At 40.3% G+C, this 17,589-nt stretch overlaps 1 protein-coding gene across 1 annotated transcript in view; it reads left to right on the top strand.

Annotated features, from left to right (window-relative positions):
- The window catches only part of LOC129709750 (dynein axonemal heavy chain 5-like), a 310,815-nt gene that overhangs the window by 132,857 nt on the left and 160,369 nt on the right, over positions 1–17,589 (top strand). The window contains 9 exon segments of the mRNA XM_055656308.1: positions 42–229; positions 390–584; positions 8,090–8,224; positions 9,841–10,030; positions 12,060–12,277; positions 14,503–14,583; positions 14,585–14,815; positions 15,193–15,282; positions 15,372–15,608. Coding sequence (XP_055512283.1) covers positions 42–229; positions 390–584; positions 8,090–8,224; positions 9,841–10,030; positions 12,060–12,277; positions 14,503–14,583; positions 14,585–14,815; positions 15,193–15,282; positions 15,372–15,608 — 1,565 coding nt within the window.

Below are 17,589 nucleotides of genomic sequence, written 5' to 3'. Positions count from 1 at the left end.
TTAAGTGTCGGGTATTTGATTTACTGTTGTTTACTATTTAGGTCTGGCTCAGTCTGGTGCATGGGGTTGCTTTGATGAATTTAATCGTATTGAATTGCCAGTACTATCAGTAGCTGCTCAACAAATTTATATTGTACTGCAGTGTAAGAAGAACAAAAAACCCAATTTTCTCTTCACTGATGGTGACACTGTAGAAATGGACAGAGAGTTTGGTATTTTCCTAACCATGGTAAGAGACTGTTGAAAATAAGATGGATTTTGACAAAATGAAATAAACCTCCAGAGATTTTACTATATATTTTGGAATATGTCATATTAATAGTGTTTTAATCTCTGCATGTAGTTACTTATTCTTTGCATGTAGTTACTTAAATCAATTTTAAATTTAGAACCCAGGCTATGCAGGACGTCAGGAACTACCTGAAAATCTAAAGATTCAGTTCCGTTCAGTAGCCATGATGGTGCCAGACCGTGCTATTATAATGAGAGTGAAGTTGGCTAGCGCCGGTTTCCGTGATAACCAAATCCTCAGTCGGAAGTTTTATACACTCTACAAACTTTGTGAGGAGCAATTATCTAAACAGGTAAACTAAACTGTTATATGTGATCTTTTGTGGAAACGAGGAGCTGCAGATGATGGTTTAAATAAAAAGGATACAAAGTGCTGGAGTAACTCAGCGGGTCAAGTAGCATCCCCGGAGAACGCAGATAGGTGCCAATTCAGGTTTGAATCCTTCTTAAGATCCGAAGAGTCCCGACTCAAAATATCACCAATCCATGTTCTTCGGGGATGTTGGTTGACTAGCTGAGTTATTCCAACATTTCGTGCCCTAATATATGGGATCTTTTGTTGCATTGATGCTTATTATGATGCGAGATAAGATTTTCTCAGAGCCATTAACAAGTTTGGAGCGTCTAGACAATCAGTTGAATTGTGGTGATTCATGCTCACTACCCAGATGCAGCAGAACTAATTAGTTGGCCCAAGGCATCACAGACCTCAGTGTTGGAGCCTGAGCAAAGCCATCATTGGTATGTTACGGACATTTTGTTCACAAGAGGCCACTAATAGTCTTAACTCTGGCAAAACCCATTCTTAGCTTTGAAAACAAAGTGCTGGGTGTAAAGTATTCATACATATTCATGTATATGTTAATGAGTTGGTGTTCAATGTAAGCATGGAATGCTGGGTAATAAATATCTCTCTCGTGATCCAGGCAACCTGCTTGTAAGTTGTTATTCATTCTGCCGCCCAGAATATAACAACATTGGCGATGAGGATGGGATAGAGTTTGTGAACTCATTTAAATACAGTGCAGGACTGTTTTGCAACACACAGTATTGTTTAACATTTTAAACAGTAAATAAGGAGTTGTGTCGCAGTTGTTTGCGAGCTGGACACAATAGGCGGCAGATCCTTCTATGCAGGGGACTGTAGTTTAAAACATTAGCTGGACAAATTGTCGAGAGTTTATCAGGCTATCTCTATGTTGTGTCTACGTGGCAAGATGCTGTCCTTGGGATTGTATCAGATTTTTTTTTGTCAAGTTCCTCAAGCCTTTGTACAGCTAAGTTTTGGGTGAATTGTTACACCAGAACAGACAGGGATTCGGGGTTTGTGAACGGACTTTAAAAAAAAAAGAGAACGTCATGATGGCAGTGTCCACAGGCTACATCGGAAACCTTGGCACTTTTGACAAGAGTAGAGAGCCGTTCAGCTCCTATATGGAGAGAGCAAACATGTTTTTCAGGGCAAACAACATAAGGGAGATTATTTGTGAAGGAGAGATAGAGACTGAAACAAATAAGGCCGTTTGCAACTGCATGAAAGCGATTTTGCTCACGGAGATCGGTCCTGAAATGTACCGCACACTCGTGAATCTCCTTGCACCCATAAATGCAAAAGACGTGCCATTTAATGACATTATGAAGAGGCACTTCAACCCAAAGCCTCTGGAAATTGCAGAAAGCTATAAATTTGGCACTAGAAACCAGAAGCAGAATGAGACAATCAATGAGTACATTGTTACCTTGAAAAACTTTGCATTGTAACATTGGAACCTTTCTCTGACGCGCACTATGCAACAGATTTGTTTCTGGTTTAGTGGATGAACATTCAGTCCAAACTCATGAACACCTCAGATCTTACGTTCGAGAAAGCATGCAAGATTGCTACCACAATGGAGATGACATCAAAAAATGCTCGCGAGTTTCGTCCACCACGAACTGCAGTGGCCGTTTACAGTCACAAGGCAGTGCCTATGGCCAAACCAAGAGGCACTAAACCAAAACCAAAGTATGGCAGGGAGCTGAGTTCAGCCAGTTGTTATCGTTGCAACAGTAATCACTCATCCCAATTTTGTCAGTTTAAAATGGCCAAGTGCTATAACTGCCAGAAGAAAGGCCATATCGCCTCAGCATGTCGGGCCGAGCATAAAACAGGAAACCAACAATCTGTGGGAATCAAGCGACAACACCGAAGAGGAGTTCACAACTTGGAGGTGAACCCAGATGGAAATGAACTTGGGTTGTACACCATTTATGCAACCAACATCGATAAGCCTATAACCAGCCAAGGCAAGGACATTCAAACTAAACTATTGATTAATGAACAGTTAATCGATATGTGTATTGACACAGCAGCAGATTGTTCGGTCATGAGTAGAGACCTGTACGAAACAAAGTTCCCACAGATATCATTGTTTGAGAGTAAAGTAGAGCTGAGAACCTACTCGGGCAAAGGTTTGGAGACATACAGACAAATGAACTGTAAAGTTCAGCATAATAGTCAGTCAGTGGCACTGCCCATCATAGTGGCCAGCTACAGAAATAAACCAACCCTCCTTGGAAAGGATTGGCTGAGTAGAATAGAATTGGACTGGAAGAACATTTTCAGCGTCAATTTGTCCAAATCACATCTTGAAAACGTCATAAGCAAACATGCAAACATTTTTGCTGACAGTGACACGGGAATAACAGGGTACTCTGCACACATTCGACTTAAGCAAGATGTGAGACCTGTGTATTGTCGACCAAGACCTGTACCATATGCACTAAAGCAACAAGTGGAGGAAGAACTTGACAGATTAGAGCGGAATGGAGTACTCGTGAAGACAGACCAGAGTAACTGGGCAATGCCAGTTGTGGCCGTACCCAAGGCCGACAAAACTGTTCGACTATGTGGTGATTACAAAGTCACAGTCAACCAAGCCGTTGATGACGAACAATATCCGTTTCCAACCTCGCATGATCTGTACACAGAAGTTAGGGCATAAGGGCAAGTGTCTTCACTAAACTGGATTTGTAAGTTAAGTAACTCACTGTATAAGTAAAAGGTAAATGTGTAGATATGTAAAGTAAATATATTATGTTTATCATTTAAGATTTCATAAATACTGGTTTAAATCAAGTATCACAACAACAAAATTGTAAACGTGTACTTGGATTTAATACTTGAAAAAAGAAGAGCAGTGTAATGTTTTCATACTTATTCATGGATATGTTAATGAGTTGGTGTTCAATATAAGCAGGGAATGTTGGGTAATAAATCTCTCTCTCATGATCCAGGCAACCTGCGTGTAAGTTGTTATTCATTCTGCCATCCGGAATATAAAACTGGGTAACTCAGCAAGTCAGGCAGCATCTTTGGAGGACATGGTTGGGCATAATTTTGGGTAGGGACTAATGAGGAGTCATGGATTTCGGTAGTAGGAACAAAGGCGCAGACTATTTTCTAAATTGCGAGAGAATTCAGAAATATGATCTGCAGAGGGACTTGGGAGTGCTGGTGCAGGATTCCCAGGAAGTTAATTTGCAAGTCGAATCGGTAGTAAGGAAGGAAAATGTAATGCTAGCATTTATTTTGAGAGGTCTAGAATATAAAAACAGGGAAGTAATGCTGAAGGTTGATAAGCTACTGACCGGACTTCATTTGGAGTATTGTGAGCAGTTTTTGGGCTGCATACCTAAGGAAGAATGTGTTGACATTGGAGAAGGTCCAGAGGAGGTTTACAAGAATAATCTCCGGAATGATTGGGTTAACATATGATGAGGTTTGACGGTGCTGGGATTGTACTCACTGGGGGACCTCATTGAAACTTACCGAATAGTGAAAGGCCTGTATAGAGTGGCTGTGGAGAGGATGTTTCCACTAGTGCAAGAGTCTAGGACCAAAGGCCATAGTCCCCAAATAAAAGGGTGTATCTTTTGAAAGGAGATGAGGAGGATTTCTTTAGTCAGAGGGTGGTGAATCAGTGGAGGGTCTGGAATTCATTGCCACAGATGAATGTGGAGGCCAAATCAATGGATATTTTTAAGGCGGAGATTGACAGATTCTTGATTAGTAAGGTTGTCAGGGGATATGGGGACAAGGCAGGAGAATGGGGTTGAGAGGGAAAGATTGATCAACCATGATTGAATGGTGGAGTAGACTTGATGGGCCGAATGGCCTAAGTCTGCTCCTACAACGTGAACTATGGACTAAAGGAGACAGAAAGGAAACAATAGGGTGATAAGACAAATTTTGAAAAAGTAGCAAAATGTAAAGCCAAGTATAGAGGTGGTAGGGAATGGGGGAAGAGGGGACAGGGGATGGGATAGTGGGAGAATGAGTGGGAGAATCTGGGGTAAAAAAGGGGATGACTGGGGAAGAAATAAAATGGGGTGGGGTGTTACCTAATATTGGAGAATTCAATGATTGATTGATAAGCTACCCAAGCGGAATATGGGATGCTGTTTCTTCATTTTGCTCATGGCATCATTCTGGCAATAAAGAAGGCCTGGACAGAAAGGTAATTGTGGGAAGTGAAGTTAAAAATGTCAGCAACCGGGAGATCCTGAGTTGACCAACAAAAGTGTTTAGTGAAATGATCACCTAGTTTACATTTGAATATGGAACACTATGGACTTTAACTAAGCACCAAACTACGAATTGCTTTGGTTGCAATAAGGACTTCAGGCTTTGGGTTTTTTTTGGCATCATATTGGGACACCAGCTATTTACAATATATATTAATGATCTGGATGAGGGAATTGAATGCAACATCTCCAAGTTTGCGGATGACACGAAGCTGGGGGGCAGCGTTAGCTGTGAGGAGGATGCTAGGAGGCTGCAAGGTGACTTGGATAGGCTGGGTGAGTGGGCAAATGCATGGCAGATGCAGTATAATGTGGATAAATGTGAGGTTATCCACTTTGGTGGCAAAAAACAGGAAAGTAGACTGTTATCTGAATGATGGCCGATTAGGAAAAGGGGAGATGCAACGAGACCTGGGTGTCATGGTACACCAGTCATTGAAAGTAGGCATGCAGGTGCAGCAGGCAGTGAAGAAAGCAAATGGTATGTTAGCATTCATAGCAAAATGATTTGAGTACAGGAGCAGGGAGGTTCTACTGCAGTTGTACAGGGTCTTGGTGAGACCACACCTGGAGTATTGCATACAGTTTTGGTCTCCTAATCTGAGAAAATACATTCTTGCCATAGAGGGAGTACAGAGAAGGTTCACCAGACTGATTCCTGGGATTTCAGGACTTTCATATGAAGAAAGACTGGATAGTACTCGCTAGAATTTAGAAGAATGAGGGGGGATCTTATAGAAACTTACAAAATTCTTAAGGGGTTGTACAGGCTAGATGCAGGAAGATTGTTCCCGATGTTGGGGAAGTCCAGAACTAGGGGTCACAATTTAAGGATAAGGGGGAAATCTTTTAGGACTGAGATGAGAAAAACATTTTTTTCACACAGAGAGAATCTGTGAAATTCTCTGCCACAGAAGGTAGTTGAGGCCACAGTTCATTGGCTATATTTAAGAGTTAGATGTGGCCCTTGTGGCTAAATGGATCAGGGGGTATGGAGAGAAGACAGGTACAGGATACTGAGTTGGATGATCAGCCATGATCATATTCAATGGCGGTGCAGGCTCAAAGGGCCGAATGGCCTACTACTGCACCTATTTTCTGTGCCTATATTGTGTTTTGAATATATTTTATGTTTGTTTATAATGTTATCTGTTGAGTACTGTGTTTACAGACATGTTTGACTGTTCCCATTCGGTATATACAGTATGACAATAAAACGGTTGACTCTTGATGCCCCATCTAAGTGAGTCCCATTTACCTGCATATGGCCTATATCCCTCTATATCTTTTCTATCCATATACCTATTCAAGTGTAATGTAAATGCTGTTATAGTATCTGCCCAGACTCTCTCCCCTCATTCCATATTTCCACCACCCTCTGAGTGAAAAGGTTGCATCTCAGGTTCCTATGAAATCTTTCCCCTTTCACCTTAAACATATGGTTCTTGATTCACCTATTCTGGGTAAAAGACACTGTGGAATAATTCTACCTAATGACTTTATCCATCTCGAAGAGATCATCCCGCAGCATACTGCGGTCCAAGCCTGCCCAATCTCTCCCTACAGCTCAGGCCCTCGAGTTCTGGCAACATCCTTGCAAATCTTCTTTGCACTCTTTCCAGCTTCATAGCATCCTTCCAGTAGTGAGGTGACCAAAACTGTAAACAATACTCCAATGTGGCCTCAACAAGAGGCCACATAGTGCCATATAATGCCATACAACTGTCACATAATGTCTCAATCTCTATACCCCATGTTCTCTAGATATGCTGCCTGACCCACCGAGTTACTCCAGCATTTTGTGTCTTTTTCCCTCTATACTCAATAACCTGACTGATGAAGGCCAATGTGCCAAAAGGACTAATCTACCAAACAATAATTGTATATTTGGCCAATTTTCAAAAATAATACAAGGAGTTAGCTCCAGCAAGTCTCAGTTTATTCAGACATGCACAATCTGTGTCAGACAAATATTAGTTTAGTTTGATTCATCATCTGTAACATGTTGGTCTCTGAAACAAAAGTTGTTGGATCAATTCCCAGACTAGCCACTTAATTGCTTATTTGTGTAAATATGGAAGCTTCCTGGCCTCTCCTTACCAGCCTGTTCCTGACTGTGCTCCAAATATATCTGCAGAGTAGTAAAAAAGTAGTACAAAGTAGAACTGCTGATGCTGGTTTACAAAAAAAAAAAGACACAAAGTGCTTGAGTAACTTAATGGTTCTGGCAGCATCTCTGGAGAACATGAATAAGTGATGTTTCGGGATGGGACCTTTCCTCAGGCTCTCCAGGGATGTTGCCTGACCTGCTGAGTTACTTCAGCACTTTATGCCTTTTTTTTGTTCCTCTAGCAGTTTGTTCTTAACTCAATGAAAAGTAAGCTTGTCTTTCTCATATTGTTTGACAATTATTTGAGTATCTATTGACTGGTAATTTTTGGACAATAATCTTTCCACTCACTGTTAAATAACAATGGTGCAAGTTTGCCTCACTGACAGGGCATGGGTTTTATTTTCAAGACTTCAAAATTAAAGAAATAAATAACTGGCTTAATATATATAAAGTGTAATTCACAAAGCACATTCCAGCCATTTATGTTGCTGAACAATTGTAGTAACGAAAATATCATAGCCATTCTGCAGACAACAAACATGGCGATAATTCTACTGAGGTCATTTGAGAGATAATCATTGTTCAGGATACCGAGCAAAACTTCCTTTCATCAAAATAATGTCATAGAGATAGTTTATTCACAAACTCAAATTAGATCAACCGGGTCTTTAATTAGCAATTCATCTGAAAGAAATGGCCTCTGATAGTATTCACTCAGTACTACACTGGGTTGTCACCCAGATTACACGATGAAGTCTCTCTGGTCAGGCAGTGGTGCATGGTCAACTCATTTGAGCATTGTTAGAGACTGTGCCTGAAAGTGTGGTCATAAAAAAAATATTTCCAGTAATAAGGTGCAAAAACTGTAAGATGCAATGGATGTAATTATAAAACAAAGTTGAAGAAGATTATCTTAATAAATTAATTCAGTGAGACTTCAACTCTACACCAATATAGAAATTGCATGGTGGAAATAATTGTGATTTTTACATATATATTGAAAATAATGGAATTTATGATGCTGCAAAACGGGATAATTTGCATTCTGGGCTTGGTCTATCTTCTGCAACATATTAACAATGTTTATTGTATGATATTATTATTGTCTAACCGTGACAGGTTCATTACGACTTTGGTTTGCGTAACATTTTGTCTGTGCTGAGAACTCTGGGTGCTGTTAAGAGATCAAATCCAACAGAACCTGAGAAGACAGTGGTCATGAGAGTTCTGCGTGACATGAATCTCTCTAAATTGGTATGTACTGTGAAACTGGACTGTCAAGACTTGAAGAAATAACTCTTTATGCTGATTTAATGATTTGTGTAATTGCATTGTTAACTTAAGGTAAACCTGGTCAATGTATGAGTATTATTCACTTCCATTAAATATTGCATTCATGTTTTACAATGAAATGTATTCAAAGTCTATCAAAGTCATTTGTCCATTGTGTTTTGTCCACATTCAAACTTTACACATAAATCTTGATTTATCATCTTTATGATATCCTCTTGCCGCCTCGGGTCTTTATCCGAAAACTGTCAGTTCCAACATGCTTTTCACCAAAGATGAAGATGCTCACCTACCCTTTATCCATACTGATAAATACAAACTGAATTGGGCCATTCAAAAAATACTAATCCCTTACTATTTCCCAACGTCTCTTTAAATTTTTCAACAAAGGGGTTACAAACGTCCCGTTGTAATATTATTGCTTGTTCTATTGTGGTCACTTTATATGGCTAAATAAGTCATACTTGTTTTTTATGTTTTGGGAATCTATACATCCAAGTTTGTTTTTGTGCACTCTTGTTCTGGAAGAACAGTTTACCATAGAACAAAGGTTCCCAACCTGGGATAAATTTCACCTACCCAGGGGGTAAATTTGTTGATTCTGGATTTGTACATCTTTTTTTTCATTGATTGACTGTGTTTGGTTCTGGTATACCGGTATCTGTTCATCATTAGATGTTCATAAATAAGTGAAATAACATTGTTATGTGTTATTAAAATTGCCAGGGGTAACTTTGCCAGACGAAAAAGGTTGGGAACCCCTGCCATAGAACATAGATCGTTATAGTACCTTTGGCCACAATGTTTGGGCTGAACATGATACCCAGTTAAACTGATCTCATTTGCCTGTACATGATCCATATCCCTCTATTCCCTGCACTTCCATGTGCCAATCTAAAAGCATCTTAAATACCACTATAGTATCTGCCCCCACCACCGGGATTGGCAATGTGTTCCAGGCCCCCACCACTCTGTTTAAAAAAAAAAAAACTTATCCTGTACATCTCCATTAAATTTCACCCTCTCACCTTATAGCTATGTCCTCGAATATTGGACATTTCCACCCTGGGGAAAAATTTCTGACTGCCTTCTCTATCCACGCTTCTCATAATCTTATTTACTTTCATCAAGTTTCCCCTCAACCTCCAGTGCTCCAGAGAAATCAATCCAACCTCTCCCTGTAACTATTCTCAGCAATGAATACCATATGACTTCTTTACCACCCTATCTACTTCTGCTGTCACCTTTAGTGAGCTATGAACATGGACTCCAAAATCTCTCTGCACCTCAATGCTGTGAAAGGTCTTGCAATTAACTGTATACTCTCTCCTTACATTCAACCTCCCAAAGTGCAACATCTCACACTATGTTGGGTTAAACTCCATCAGTCTTTTCGCTGCCTATTTTTGCAATTGATCTATATCCTACTGTATATTCGGAATTAAATCCTTACTATCTGCAACCACTCCAATTTTGGTGTTGTCAGTAAACTTACTCACCAACCTTCTACCTTTACATCTAGGTCATTTCTATATAGCAGGAGCACACATACGAGTTAAAGCAAATTTGTTCTGTTTTAGGTGGATGAAGATGAGCCTCTGTTCATGAGTTTAATTAATGACCTGTTTCCTGGGATCACACTGGATAAAGCTGGCTACCCTGAACTAGAAGCTGCCATTGAGAAACAAACCTCGGATGCAGGAATTATCTACCATCCACCTTGGATACTGAAACTGATTCAACTCTATGAAACTCAAAGAGTCCGACATGGTAATAGGGCAAAATATGTAGGACGGAACTGCAGATGCTGGTTTAAACTGAAGGTAGACACAGAAAGCTGGAGTAACTCAGTGGGTCAGACAGCATCTCTGGAGAAAAGGAATAGGTGACGTTTCGGGTGGGGACACATCTTCAGACTTAGAGTCAAGGGAAAGGGAAATGAGAGATATAGACAGTGATATACAGAGATATAGAACAAACGAATGAAAGATATGCAAAAAAAAGTAGCAATGATAAAGGTTCAGTCCATTGTTAACTGTGGGCAAGGTGAAACCGAGTTACAGACAATGAGACACACCAAGACGACTTTGAAACTGGTATAATGACTTAGATGGGGGAGGGACGGAGAGAAAAGGGATGCAAGGATTACTTGAAGTTAGAGAAATCAATACTCATACCGCTGAGTTGTAAGCTGCCCAAGTGGAATATGAGGTGCTGTTCCTCCAATTTGCGTTTAGCCTCACTCTGACAATGAAGGAGGCCCAGGACAGAAAGTTCAGTATGGGAAGGGGAATTAAAGTGTTTGGCAATTGGGAGATCAGGTAGGCCTAGGCGGTCTGAGCGAAGGTGTTCAGCGAAATGATCGCCCAGTCTATGTTTGGTCTCACCGATGTGTACACACCTTGAAGAATGGATACAGTAGATGAGGTTGGAGGAGGTACAAGTGAACCTCTGCCTAACCTGAAAGGACTTTCGGGGTCCCTGGACAGAGTCAAGGGAGTAGGTATAGGGACAGGTGTTGCATCTCCTGCAGTTGCTGGAGAAGGTACCTGGGGAGGGTGTGGTTTGGGTGGGAAGGGATGAGTTAACCATGTTGTGGAAAGATCAATGCACATTTTTCAGCAAGTATTTTAGATTCAATGGATTTGTCAGCATTATTTACTAGTATTCATCTATGATTTCCGAAAATAGATTGAAACTGCCTGAGAGCAAAATAGTGCACTTCCTGAAAATCAGAAATGAAAACAGAAACTTCTAGAAATTCTTTTTTTTTAACCAAAAATAATTGTATCAATTTTTAACAATAATATTTACAGTACAAAATAAAACAAAACAAATCCCACCATCATAATACAAGACAAGTAAATATACTAAATAAACTATTATACAACTATATTACAATCCTTATTGACGATGACGTCCACCCCAATGGTCCCGGAAATTCCCCAAGGCACCCATGGACAGCGTGTAGTCCCTCTCAAGTACCACCCGGGCGCGCTTGTAACCCCAGCAAAGGGGCAGGCAGCAAGCTCAGGTAGAGCCCTCTTCCACCTGGTGCCGTGACTCGTGGGTGGCCAGCTTGGCCAGGCCCAGGAGCAACCCAAACAGGACATCTTCAGCCCTACCTTCTCCCCTATGCACAGGGTGTCAAAAGATGGGGATGGTGGGTGTGAAGTTCAGACAGGAGCATCCCCTTTAGATATTGGAACAGGGGCTGCAACCTCACACACTGCATATACACGTCCATGGAGACTTGGATATGGTCCAAGTCTTCCAGCCCACAAAAGTGGCAGGCGTCTGGAGAGCCTGTGAACCATGAGAGAAGGTTGCAGGGGACTCTTCGATGCAGTACCCTCCACCCTAGGTCCCCGATATAGAGGGGGAGAATCCCTTCGTAGAGGGACCCCCCCATTCGGGGGGCCCTCTCGCGACCGAAAAGCAACACTAACGCTGTTCTCATGACTGGGCCGTCACCCTCTGCCAGCAGAGGGGGGCCCCGGTCGATGGCAATCAAGTTCCAGTCTCTCAGCAGGTCCCGATAGAAGTCGGGCATCCTCTGCAGGACAGCACAGCTGATGCCCACCACCGGTATCTGCCCTGTAAATTCTTAGTAGGTCAAGAAACATTTGTGAAAGTAGTTGACCCAAGCGGGTAACTGTATATCTCTCCACAAATCCTGCATGACCTGCTAAATATTTTCAGACTTTTCCATTGAAACATAATGTAAAGATAAAGAACTCAGTTAAGAGTGGTGTTGTCTCTCCTGTGATTCATTATGTCCTTGCCATGTCTATATTAGGTATGATGACCCTTGGTCCTAGTGGTGCTGGGAAAACTACATGCATCTATACCTTGATGAAAGCTATGACAGACTGTGGAGCACCACACAAAGAAATGCGAATGAATCCAAAGGCCATAACAGCTTCACAGATGTTTGGCACCTTGGATGTTGCAACAAATGATTGGACAGATGGTGTGTTTTCTACTCTGTGGAGGAAAACATTGAAGGGAAAGAAGGTATTTGAATGATTTTATGCGATTCAATTCATTTTGTGTACATGACAGTGAACAACGTATACCTTTATGAGCTAAATTTGACAATATATATCTATCATTTTGCATCTTAAAATAGATTGAAAGGCAACTGTTCAAAAGCAAAATAGAGTTGAGAGTTGTAATAGGAATTGTTTATAATGAGTATATGTTGAATAGTTTGATGGGAACTTAGCATATGATCTATTAAATACGCAGGAACTTATGTACTTTGCTTAATAGTGACAATAATAGTTTTATTGAGATTCAAAATGATCTTGTAGGAGAAAGTAAATTAATGATCGTAATGATAATCATACTTTATTAGCCAAGTATGTTTTGCAACATACGAGGAATTTCATTTGCCATACAGTCACACCAATAAAAAGCAACGGAACACACAAAATACATTTTAACATAAACATCCACCACAGTGATTCCTCCACATTCTTCACTGTGATGGAAGGCGAAAAAAAGTTACATCTCTTCCCTTCATTGTTGTCCTGCGGTCGGGGGCCTCAAACCTTCCATTGCCGGGGCGATCTCGGCTCCCATAGCCGGCGGGGTTTGGGCCCTCGCGTTGGGGCAATCAAGCTCCTTCATTGGGGGGGGGGGAATCTCAGCTCCCCCACACCGGGCGATCTGACCCCGGGTCGGGCTGGTCGAAACCTTCTGCATTGTTTGGAGCTTCGAGCTCCTCGATGTTGAAATCCACTGGCTGCAGTTGGAGCATCGATCCCAGGCAAGGGATTGTCTCCGATGATGTCCACGTCGCTGCGGTGGGGGTTCAAAGTCAGTCCCGAACAAGGCCTCTTGTTCCATGCTAGTTCCATGATGTTTGGCCACAGAGTGACCGGAGATAACGCATCTCCGGCAAGGTAAGAGATTGGAAAAAAAAAAGTTTCCCCTGACCCCCTACCCCACCCTCCACATAAAACAAACCAGAGAACATTAACACAAACTTTTAAAATACACTAAAAATAACAGAAAAAGAGACAAAAAGGAAAATAGGCTGATGGCGAGGCTGCCATCGCGCGGCACCCCCATGGTGGTCTTTAAACTCCCTAGAAGGAAAATTAATGTCATACTGAAACTAATTAGAATGAACACTCATAGAATAATTTCTATAATTAACTTCCTTGTCCCATTACAGAAACATTGCAGGCTAACTCAGAGAGACTTAAATCAATGACTGTAAACCACAAATATAATTAAAAATACATTATTAAGATGTTTTGTGACTTTATTACAAACACTGATTATAAATATGATTTGATTAGTTTAGAAATAGCATTCATATTTGGCTTTAGGATGAAGGAAAATGCAGTTAAGATCTCACAAATCTCAATAGCTGTGCATGATAGATGGATCTAAAGTATCTGTGGCAGTTATATTGGTCAGTTACATTGACTATATTGATGCAAACCTGGCATGTTCAGAAGAGTGTGAAATGAGAGCAGTCAGTGTGAGCGTTGAATCCATTCAACAAAATCTGCGCTTGTGTCATGGAACAAAATTTCCCATGTTTACAGATTTCGTATCTGCTTTGTGCTTTGGGATCTGGTAGCCCTATTGGCTGAAAGGATGCAAGGGGGAACAGAAAAGAAAAGAACAGGTCATCTCTATCTGGTTCTTTTCAAGGCAACTAAGATTGTTTTACATATTTTTAAAAGACACCAAGCTTCAAGTTTTATATCAGGTTAGGCAAAGTCAACTCCATTTCTAACTAAATAGAAGAGTATAAGCAAAATCATGAAACCAAAAAAAATCATGTGGATTTTGGAAATATATCATTAGTTTAGTTTAGTTTGGAGATACAGCATGGAAACAGGCCCTTCAGCCCACCGAGTTCACACCAACCAGCATTGCCTATACATTAGCACTATCCTACACAGAGGGACAATTTTTATAATTTTACTGAAACCAATTAACCCTCCCATCTTTGGAATGTGGGAGGAAACTGGAGCACCCGGAGAAAACCCACGCAGTCATGGGGAGAACATACAAACTCCATAGAGACAGCACCTATACTCAGGATTGAACCCGGGTCTCAGGCGCTTAAGCAGCAACTACTACTGCACAACCATGCCACCCATTAATAGTGTCAAGATTTTATTTGGTGCATATATGATGCACATACATTAGCAAACAATTTTTTAAGTACAGATAAAATGTCAGTAGTAAAATTAAATTGCATATTTGTCTTGTAGGGCGAACACATTTGGATAGTACTGGATGGACCTGTAGATGCCATTTGGATTGAGAATCTTAACTCTGTTTTAGATGATAACAAAAACTCTTACACTCGCGAATGGCGATCGCATCCCAATGGCACCAAACTGTAAAATTATTTTTGAGCCTCATAACATTGACAATGCCTCCCCAGCAACTGTATCCAGAAATGGCATGGTGTTTATGAGCTCTTCAGTTCTAGACTGGAGACCTGTACTCAAAGCATGGCTTCAGAAATTGCCTACATCATTGTCTGGCCAACTTTGGACGTGTTTTGACAATATTTTCCAGGTATTCCATTTTATTTTTAATTATGTTTAGCCTTATTGATAATACACCACATTTTAAAAAATGAGCCACATTTAATTATTGATGTGATTGCCTCTTTTCATAATGAATTTTCAGCAATTTGTTTCATTATTTATTTCTGTGAAAGATTGGACTGCTGCATATTGGTGTACTTTATATAGATAGATGTGACAGAATTCTCCAGTCTTTGTAATCTAGAGATTTTGCTATTTGTCATCTAATTTTAATTTAATTACAACATATTAAATAGTTTTTGCTTCAAATGATCAATAATGCGAATTTGAGTTAATTGTTTGTTTTTCTCATAATAAAGAATATTTTTAAATATCATCCATAATGTTCATTTTGGTCTTTTCAAGGATCTAATCAGTTTTGTCTTCACTGCTGTATTTCCAAAAATACAAATTCTGGAGTGCATGTACATTAAACAAGCGATTGACCTTCTGCAGGTAATGGGATAGAGAAGTCAAGTAAGAATATTTCTTTGTCACATTAAATATTTCAAGCCAAGTAAATCATACAAATCAACTTCTTTTAGGGCCTCTTGCCAGGAGTTGAAGAAAAGCAGCCTAGCCCGGAGCAAGTAGCTAGATTATTCATTTTTGCTGTCATGTGGTCAATTGGAGCACTTCTGGAATTAGATGACAGAGCTAAAATGGAAAGCTTTCTGCGGAACCACTCTACAACACTACAGCTCCCAGCAACCCAAGGAGAAGAAACAATCTTTGAATTTGTTGTTAGTATTGATGGTCACTGGGAACACTGGTCAAAGAGGGTTAGTATTCTGTCATAAAAAAACAATTAAGGCATCGTTTGCTAGCGTTATTGATCAATACGCATCAATAGAAGCTAATTTCCTTTCTATGATATATGGGAGAAGAATATTTGTGCTCAAGATACATATTATGTTTTTATGAACTTTGCAGAAAGTGCATCTTCGGAGGAAGCAGAATCAATAAACAAGCTACAGTGTCTTGAAATTGTCAACACAAAAAGTTATATATCCTTGTGTTCTGTTACATATCTTACTTCAACTGGTGTGTAGCCATCTGAGCATCAATTGCTTTGTGAATGACTTTGTAAAGTGTAGCTTTCTAGAATGAAAAAAAAATCATACATAAACATAAATATGGACCCGAAACAACATCTATCCATTCCTTCCCCAGATGCTGCCTTTGTTTTTGCTCAAGAAATTCCAGCATCTGCAGACATAGTCATACATCGTGCAGCTCATTCCCTACACCCACCAACCTTTGTGTTATCCCTCAGTTCCTATTAAATCTTTCCAGCCTCACCCCAGTGTTTATATTATATATAAAAAATGCACTTGTTCTCTTCTGTGTAACCATTTCTATGAGAATCTGAGTCCATTTCAACAGATATTGTATGTAGACACAAGGAACTGAAAATATTTGTTTACAAAAAAGACTCAAAGTGCTGGAGTAACTCAGTGGGTCAGGCAGCATCTCGGGAGAACATGGAAATGTCACCTACCCAGAGATACTGTTTGCACTTTGGCTTGTTTTCCAATTTTACTTAATCTCCAGAAGTTACTTATTCTCTCTTTTCAACAATACTGTATATTTACCTGCCACAAGATGAATCTTTTGAGATGTTGGTGTCAAATTCGTAGTCTGGATTCTTGAGGAGAAAAATGCTGTTTAGTTGCATTACATTGGTATGGATCTGGCGGAGACACACATTTGCATGATTTAATTTGTGATACCACTGCTTTATCAACTGGATTAAAAAAGTTTAACTTTTCAAGAATTTCTAATTTTCAAACTAAACAAAGATAATATTATTTTCATACAACTACATACAAACAATGCATGGCAATATAACAACATGGAAATATGGTAAGATTGTCATATACCGTATTTAATCCAACAAGGTTTTGAAGTTTTTTGATCGGATGAATAAATGAATTATACTGTTATTGTATATTGTGTTAAAGAGTTATGTCATTAATCCCGTCATAAAAAAGTTGTTGAAAAGTGGAACAGTAATGCCCAAAACCTTCCCATTTGAACCTACTGCACTTTTACATGTTCATACTGTTTCAGAAGTACAGTGTCCTTTATGTTAACCTGCTCCATATAGTTTGCCTTTACTAAATATATTATGCTGAATATAATTGTGAAGAATGTTAGTTAATATAAATAAATACTACAGGTTGTGAAGTTTGATGTGCACAGGTATTTTTTGATTGCCTTATGACCCTGCCCACTTAGGCGATTTTTCATGCGACTACAGGCGACTAGGCTGTTGCCACATGGTCGCCGGGGTGTCGCCTGTATGATCTCCTCAGTCGCCCAAAGAGTTGTATCTTTTTTTCTGGTCGCCGCTGGATTTTGAAATGTTCAAAACTTTTTGGCGACAGTCGGTGCACATGAGCTTGATGCCAGCGATCATAGCCTGACGTAGGTGCTGTCGCCAGGATGGCGTAGGCTGTCGGCAGGTTTCATAGGTTGTCGCCGGTGCTGACTTCGGTGAATTCCATTGACGACTACCTACGTCAACCTACGACAGGTACTGGTGACTGAATTGTCTTAAGTTGTCTTCAGTTGTTCCAGATAGGGTCGTACCTTGTCGTGGGTTGATGTAGGTGTCGTCGTAGGTGGACGTCCTAATGGGTCGCCGGTTGTCGGTAGCTTGCCATAGCTTGACGTCGACTAGGTGGTAGGTTGTTGTAGACATTATCGTAGGGGGGTCCAGTTGCCGGTTTTACGGCGACCTGCTACGACTATGACAGT

This window comes from Leucoraja erinacea, chromosome 2 (genome assembly GCF_028641065.1).
Source record: "Leucoraja erinacea ecotype New England chromosome 2, Leri_hhj_1, whole genome shotgun sequence".
Classification (NCBI taxonomy): Eukaryota; Metazoa; Chordata; class Chondrichthyes; order Rajiformes; family Rajidae; genus Leucoraja; species Leucoraja erinaceus.
This window is presented reverse-complemented; position numbering and strand designations above follow the sequence as displayed.